Source organism: Cnephaeus nilssonii (genome assembly GCF_951640355.1).
Source record: "Cnephaeus nilssonii genome assembly, chromosome: 7".
Taxonomy (NCBI): Eukaryota; Metazoa; Chordata; class Mammalia; order Chiroptera; family Vespertilionidae; genus Cnephaeus; species Cnephaeus nilssonii.
The window spans coordinates 87,474,302-87,482,347 of record NC_137078.1 but is presented as its reverse complement, the minus strand read 5'-3'; the positions used below and the strand labels follow the sequence as shown (position 1 = coordinate 87,482,347).

Genomic DNA, 8,046 nt, shown 5'->3' with positions numbered 1-8,046 from the left:
CCGTCCCGCGGCACCGCCATCTTGTTGTCACGCGGTTTCCCAGGCGACCAGGCTCGTCTGCTTCCCATTGGCTAATCCGAGGGGGGCGGGGTCTCTGCGCCACTAGCTGGCGGCGGAGCGGAGTATCTAATGCCGCCGTTTTTGCTGAATTGACTTGGGGGTGAATTATCCCTTCGAGCCTGTTTCCCCCTCTAATCCTACAGTATTTGGAGGGGGCTATTTTGAGTATGAATTGAAATGATGCAGGTACTTAATAAATGTTTCTTAAATCTGAATTTCTCTGAAGACTTCTTGACCAGACGGAACTCTGAAGGGACGCTCCTATTACAGTTCCTTTGTGTAAAAGTTCGTGTGAGACACTTCCCTCCCTGAACCTCATCGGTAAAATTAAGGGGTTAGATTGGAGCAGCTAGGTAGTCAAGAGCGTGGAACATGGACTTTGGGCTGGCTCCTGCCTTGTGCGCCCTTGGGCAAGTTACTCAGCTTAGTTCCTTAATCTATATAATGGGGATGATACCCACCTTACCGAGTTTCCATGAGGATGAAATGAGAGAATTCATACAAGGTACCTGTCCCAACACCCATGCAGCGTAAGTCTTAACTGCCATCATCTTTATCCCTCAGCCTTCAGTGGTGATGGTCTGGGATTCTATGACTTCTGATCTCAGGCACCCATGACATGGGCTCAACCACCAAAGCCCTTTCTCTGTGTGTCTCAGACCGCACTTTTTAATAGTTTCCACTAAAGGCCCGGTGCACAAAATTCGTGCACTGGGGGGCAGTCCCTCAGTCTGGCCTGCACCCTCTCACAGTCCAGGAGCCCTTGGGGGATGTCCGACTGATGGCTTAGGCCTGCTCCCCACGGGGAGCAGCAGTGGGACATTCTTAGTGCTGCTGCAGGGGCAGGAGCTCGGCAGCTGTAAGCCGGGCTTCTGGTTGAGTGATGCTCCCCCTGTGGGAGTGCACTGACCACCAGGGAGCAGCTCCTGCATTGAGCGTCTGCCTCCTGGTGGTCAGTGCACATCATAGCGACCGGTCGTTCCACCGTTGGGCCGAAACCCCGCTCTCTGATATCCCCCGAGGGGTCCTGGATTGTGAGAGGGCGCAGGCCAGGCTGAGGGACCCTACTGGTGCACATTGGGGCCAGGGAGGGACACGGGAGGTTGGCCAGCCGGGGAGGGACCACAGGAGGGCTCCAGGCTGTGTCAGGCCCACCTCACTCAGTTCTGATGGGCCAGACCCCAGCAGCAAGCTAACCTAGCAGTCAGAGCGTCTGCCCCCTGGTGGTCAGTGCACATCATAGAGAGCAGTTGAGTGGCCTTAGCATACATTAGCATATTATGCTTTGATTGGTTGAATGGCCGACTGGATGACTGGACACTTAGCATATTAAGCTTTTGTTATATAGGATTTGACTTTCTAGCCTACTGCATTCAAGGGAGGGCAGGCTCTTTGAGGCATTCTTGACACACCAATTGGAGGCTGAAGGAAGCTAGCTACCAATTAATGAGTGCCTTCTAAGTGCCCAATGCCAACATTATGAGGTTTCCAGAAGAGAAAACTGAAGCACAGATAAATGAAGTGACTTGCTTAAGACTATGCAGGTAGGCTCCACCTGCGTGGCTCAGTGGTTGAGTGTCAGGAGGTCACGGTTGGATTCCTGGGCACATGTCTGGGTTTCGGGCTGGATCCCCAGTGTGGAGCGTGCAGGAGGCAGCCAATCAACGATTCTGTCTTATCATTGATTTTTCTATCTCTCTATCCCTCTCCCTCTTCTCTGAAATAAAAAAAAAAAAAAATTTTTTTTTTTTAAAAAGTCTATGCAGGTAGAAAGCAGTAGAAGTAGATTAAAACCCAGAACTGCCTGTCTCTAGAGTCTGGAAGTTCCCACTTTAGTAAAACAGGCAGGCAAAGGTAAGCCAAGTTGTAGCTGGTACGTGCCCACTGCCAAAGAAGGGGTTCAGGTAGAAAGTGTGACCGGAAGTTGGACCTGGGAGAGTTCTCTTACTGCTGAGCTGCTCCCAGAAAATTCTCTGAGGCTTGATGTATGAGATAAGAAATTTGAGGTCATCCTGGGGCCAAGTGTTTTTGGGTGGGTTGGAGCCATGGTCAGGGGATTAGCAACCTTATACTGTTACCTAGCTGTGTTCCTTCAGCAAGGACCAACAGCATGGGAATTGGGGCGGGGGGCGGGGGGGCTCTGGCCTCGTGAGACCTACTGTGTTCTGTTCACTGCTTCCTGCCCCAGCAAGACTGGGAAGCATGAATTGGCATATACCTAGGCATCAGGCTTTACCACGTACCTTCCTCCTACCCAGGACCCTACGATATCCTGAAGCAGGCACTCAGCAAGCATCTAGTTTGTGTGAGGGAGATGGGAGCCCTTTAACCTGGCGGGCCATTTTATTTTATTTTTTAATAACATTTATTGGGGAAAGTCAGAGCCTTATTATGAAAGTATGCATTTTCATTGTAGAAATTTGGAAAATAATAATAGCTATATTATGGGTCATATATGAGACTATATTATGGGTCAGCATAGCTTAAGTCTATGAGGCTGGGCTCTGTCACTCACTAGCTGGCTGTTCCTGCTGAAGCGACTGCCCTTTTCTGAGCCTCAGTTTCTGTATCTGTAATAGAGATTCTAATAAAAACCTACTTCAGCCCTAACCGGTTTGGCTCAGTGGATAGAGCATCAGCCTGCAAACTCAAGGGTCCCAGGTTCGATTCCGGTCAAGGGCATGTACCTTGGTTGCGGGCACATCCCCAGTGGGGAGTGTGCAGGAGGCAGCTGATTGATGTTTCTCTCTCATCGATGTTTCTAACTCTCTATCCCTCTCCCTTCCTCTCTGTAAAAAAATCAAGAATATATATATATTTTTAAAAACCTACTTCACGGGATTATTGTGTAAACTAAATTTATCATAACCTTGCCACATTATTATTTTTAAAAAGGTGTTTCCCAAAAACAAAGTTAAGAAAACAAAAGAGTCTAACCTCATCTAATTTATTTGTCTGACCTGTACGTGTTTCTCTATTCCCCAATTTAAAGGGTTCTGAATATCTTTCCGTGGTCTCTGGGTTTACAGATTGGAGTTTTGGGAGGACATTGGAGGTCAATCTGTCTAGCTCCCAAGTTCACCCAGGATTCCCTTGACCTCTGGGATGGTGGCCACTGGCCTCTTCTTGATTCCGTCCCACAGTGGATGCCCACTGCCTGACAGTGGTGGAGAGGTCCTGGACCGGGAGAAGGGAGGTCCTAAATGAGGATCTTTCCAGGCCTGTTTTCGCACCTGTAGGAGACCCCAGCCCTGGAGTTAGAAGTCCCTACTCTTCAGAATAGGCATAGTCCACTTTGCTTTTAGGTCATTTCCTGAAAGATCCTTATCAGTCATGACCCCTTTGGGACTGAAGAGTTTATTGGGACCTAGCAGCTCAGGAGGTAAAAGTAAATAAAGGACAGACAGATTCTCTAAGTTCACGCATTTCCTCAGAATAAACAGCTCTCTCTCCCACCTTCCTCCTCTTCTTCACTCACATCACTGCCTCCTTGGATCAATCCCTCATTTAGCATGACATTTCAGGCCTTTATATTATGCGTTCTGCCCTCCGCCCTTCTCAATGTTCCAGAAACTATCATGCTATGTTCAGGCCTATTCTTCCAGTGGGAACATCCTCCTTTGCTTTTTCCTCCTCAATCCTTCAAGAACTAGCTCAGATGTTCCCTCCTCCATGAATACTCCCACGCCCCACAAGCAGAATTACACTCTACATCCTAATAGTCCTGCTGCCATTAGAGCATTTCTTACTCAGGTTTGTGATTTTTTTCAGCATGTGTCTCCCTCTTGGACTATGAACTCCTCAGGGAAGGGACTCTCACTCATTCATCTTGCCTGACACACAGTAGGTATCAATAAATTGCCTGAAATGGATGGATGAACAGACAGATGGATGAAGGTTTACCTCGGAGAGCTCTGTGAGGTGCCATTGGATCACAGCCCTCTTTCAGTGGGGATAAAAAATGCAAGCAGATCATCCTGTAAGATATGCTGCCACCCCCTTCCCCTCCCTTCACGCTTGCAGTATTCCATTCCATCATTGAGCTCAAGGACACATTGAGCACCTGCCCTTTGTGGAACTGTGATGGGCCTTGGGGACAGTCATCAAAGAACACCGTGAAACTGGGACAGGGAGTGGGCTGAGTGTTTTGCATGCTTAGGTCCCTCTTGTTCTGCAGGTCTCAACACACAAACATTTACCTAGAATATGTTCTCTCATTTCTCTTTTCTCACGTTGCCCTCTTGACTTCTTCACAGCATTTACTAAAACCCAAATTGCCATAATTTTGTATTTGTCTTCCTCCATTTGAATGTCAGTTCCATAAGCGCAGGAACTCCGCCTTTTTGTTCACTTCTATATACCCATTGCCTAGACCAGTACCTGACACACGGTAGGCACTTAAGGAATATATTATGCTATAATATTTTCTCATGATATAGCTTCCACTTCACTAATTCTCTCTTCATTCGTGTCCAATCTGATGTTAAACCTGGTTACTGAGTTCTTAATTTCTATTATTGTGTTTTTGTGTTCTAGAAATTCCATTTGGTTCCTTTCAACAATTTCCAGTTCTCAATCTTGTCTTATGTATCTTTGAATATACTAAGCATTGCTATTTGAAAGTTTAGTTGATAATTCCATTGTCTGGATCTTCCATGCAATTGTTTGTATTACCATTTCCGTGAGGGCTGGGCTGTTGTTTCCTATTCACTCTCACTCCTCAGATGTCATCTTTCATGGTCCCAACCCAAAGCCTAGTTGGGGGTGAGGGGCTTTACCTTTTCTTAGTGGGTCTTGAACTATAGTTTTTCTACCTCTAGTCCCATACATTTGTAGAAAGCTCTGCCCCCTCCCTCTGCACTTCTTGACTTCCTCTCACCAGTGGATTCTCAGTTCTTTGTAGCCAGGGCTAGAGGCCCCTAAGGTCCTACTCAGGCTTTTCCGAGGCTTGCGACAGGAGGTTTGCAACAGGAGGCCCAAAGGGAAGTGAGAGGGGGTTTTCATTTACTATTTGGTATGCAAATTAGGCACAAAACAGACAAGAAAAGGAGAGTAGGTGAGGTTGGAACTGGGCTACAGAGCCAACATCTAGATCCTCCAGGATGGAAATTTACAGGGAATCAAGACATCTAGGCAGCCCCATAGGTTACATGCATGAATGTAGCTTCAAGCAGACCTGGATTCAAGTTCAAATGAGACTAGCTCTACCATTTATTATGTTGGGCAAGTCAGTTGGACAAGTCAGTTTAGTTACCTGCTTGTCCCTCCACTAGCCCCCCGTCCATCCATCCTAGATTGACACAAACAACCCATGTGCTATATTCTTTACCCAAATCACAAAATGCTAGGTCTGAAGAAACTTCTGAAATATTTACTATAGTCTTCCTAGTTGAAATAGAAATATGAGGCTGAAAGGAAATGGGCCCACCAGAAGCTAGATTCCCAGATTACTAATACAGGGCTCCTTTGTTTTCACAGAAATCTACTATCCCACCCCCAGTCCCAAATATTAATGTTCTGGACCTATGGAGCCACATACAACCTTACCTCTAACTCTAAATCTATCCCAACCTTTTCTCTTTTAGCTCCTGTACCCTGCCCCAATCTTATTATTTTTATTTTTAATCCTCACCTGAGGATATTTTTCCCTTGATTTTTTAGAGAGAGGGAAAGACAGGGAGAAATATCAATGTGAGAGAAACACATCAATTGGTTGCCTCCTGCCTGCGCGGCCGGGGAGGAGCCTGCAACAAGGTACGTGCCCTTGACCAGACTCGAACCCAGGACCCTTCAGTCCACAGGCCGATGCTCTATCCATTGAGCCAAACCGGCTAGGGATTTTTTTTTTTAAGTATATACTATTTACTATGTATTCACATGTTTAAACGGGTTATATTGCACTTAATTCTATGGCTATTCTTTTGTTAAAAGCTCAGAAAGGTACAGTTTCTGGCCTAGGGTTGCAGAGCTGATAGGTAATTAAACCAAGATTCAATCCCCAGTAGGCGTTACTCCAAGCCCGGAGCCCTGTGTACTGCCCCACAGCTGCCCCTTGTTTGTCTACCTCCCATCCCTTGGGCTTTGTCTGGGTCCCATCCCAGAATGCATTGTCAGCCAGGGCCCTAGAACCTAGGGCCCCGTGTCCTCAACCCTGAAATCTGTAAAAAGGAAGCAACACCCCACCCCATAGGCCCTCCTTCCTCTCCCTTTCACCCCGCCTCCCTGATTCAAAAACAGCTCACCCCAAGGTGCGCTGCAGACAGCCCTGTGCTCATTTCCTAAAGCTGCTACCAAGATCCTCCCAAGATGAAGGGCTTCTACTTCCTCCTATTCACCATCAGCTTCCTGATTATGATTCAGGTAAGAGCAGCGCCCAGCCCTTGGCACCACTGCCCGAGACCCACCAGCCCTGCCTGCATTGGAGGAAGGGACAGACCCCTGGGCACCCCTCTTCTCCCGGGGGAAGGGCAGAAAGGCTCCAGTAGGCAAACCACGGTCCAGGGGGGTCTGGCTCCCAGGGTCCCAGCCCTTCTGGCTGTGTTCAGACTACTTGAGGCTGCCCCCGAACAGAAGCCTGTAACTGAGGCTGGGAGCACGCTCAGGGTGCCAGGAACACTGAAGCACCCAAGGGGCGCTGTGGAATCGTGGTGAATTTAGAGGCCTGGGAAGACAGCCCCGAGTGAGGGTGGCATCAACCCACAAGGAACCGGGGGCAATGGTTTTATTGGAAGGGGCCAGGAGATGTTCGTGCGGAACCTGATCCTTTCTGGAGGTGGCAGGGAACCCCCAGGGAGAGACGCCTAGGTGTTCTGAATGTAGAGAAGGTAGAAGTCACCCACTCCAGAAACAGGCAAAGTCTCAAAACCAACTGCTATCCCAGGAGGCAGCGTTAGCAGCATCCCATGCCCAGAGGGCTCTAGTCAGCGTAAGAGCTGGGAGCCATCAAGTTCTTGATCAAGAGCAGCTTGATCAAGCATCGAGAACAGCTTGAGCACCATCAAAAGCAGCTTAATCTCCATTAAGAGCAACTTTAGCGGCAGCTTGATCAAGCATTGGGAACAGTTTGATCACCATCTGGCCATGTCCTCAGGGAGGAAATTGTCCTCTCCCCATCTTTCCACCCACCCACCCACACTTTGGCAGGTGCCTTCCCATGTGACCCCCCACCCCCACCCCCTCAACTGTAATGCGCTCTTCTCCCCATTCAGAAAATGAGCAAACTGAGGCTCAGATAGGTTAAGCCTCTGGCCCAACTGGCAAGGTCAGGGGCTGGGGGCCACAGCTTCGGCCGTCTTCCACATGCTGGAGGAGCTGGGGGTATGGAGATGACAGGAAGGCTCTGTGGGAGGTGGGCTAGGGACTGTGTCAAGGCAGGAAGCAGCCAACCGTCTCCATGGGAACCGGTGGGACAGAGAAGTGATGACTATTGTACTGGGTAGGGGATCTGTGTCTCTAAACAAACATGAGATTCAAAAGCCCCCTGAGCTTGCCCCACTTCTCTTGCAGATACAGAGTGGAATCTTGCAAAACATTTCCAGACCTTCCACCACTTCCACCACCTCCTCCACCTCCGCCACCTCCGCCCCCTCCTCCACCTCTTCCACCAAGTCCACTACCACTACCACCGCGACCACCACCTTCGCCATCAAGAAAATCAAGGGCGGGGCCCCAGCACTCAGCAGCCTGGGCAGTGGCAGTGTCCTTATCTTCTTGACCAACACCCTCATCCAGCTCCTCCACCTCAGCTGAGGTGACACGCCTCAGCCCTAGCCCCGTGTCCTCAGAGACATGGCAAGAGAAACTCCCCATCCCCAATCCTTGGGAGGGGTTGATACCAGAGGTCACCAGTTGTGGAAATTGACAGAAAGTGCCTTGGGGGCAATGGCCTACAGAGGGAGGTACTGATGTGGAGGTGTTAGCATCACCCAGCTGGGGGTCAATAAAGTTGTCCTGTACCTGGAACTGGGTCCTATGTGTGGTCACTGA

The 8,046-nt window shown here is 49.0% G+C and overlaps 1 protein-coding gene across 1 annotated transcript; it reads left to right on the top strand.

The window, feature by feature from the left end:
• The first annotated feature begins 6,342 nt into the window (after nucleotides 1-6,342).
• Nucleotides 6,343-7,969, top strand: CD52 (CD52 molecule). The gene is made up of 2 exons (XM_079778251.1): nucleotides 6,343-6,420; nucleotides 7,567-7,969. The coding sequence occupies exons 1-2, from the start codon at nucleotides 6,367-6,369 to the stop codon at nucleotides 7,807-7,809; spliced, it is 297 nt and encodes a 98-aa protein (XP_079634377.1). The 5' UTR covers nucleotides 6,343-6,366; the 3' UTR covers nucleotides 7,810-7,969.
• Nucleotides 7,970-8,046: the final 77 nt, after the last annotated feature.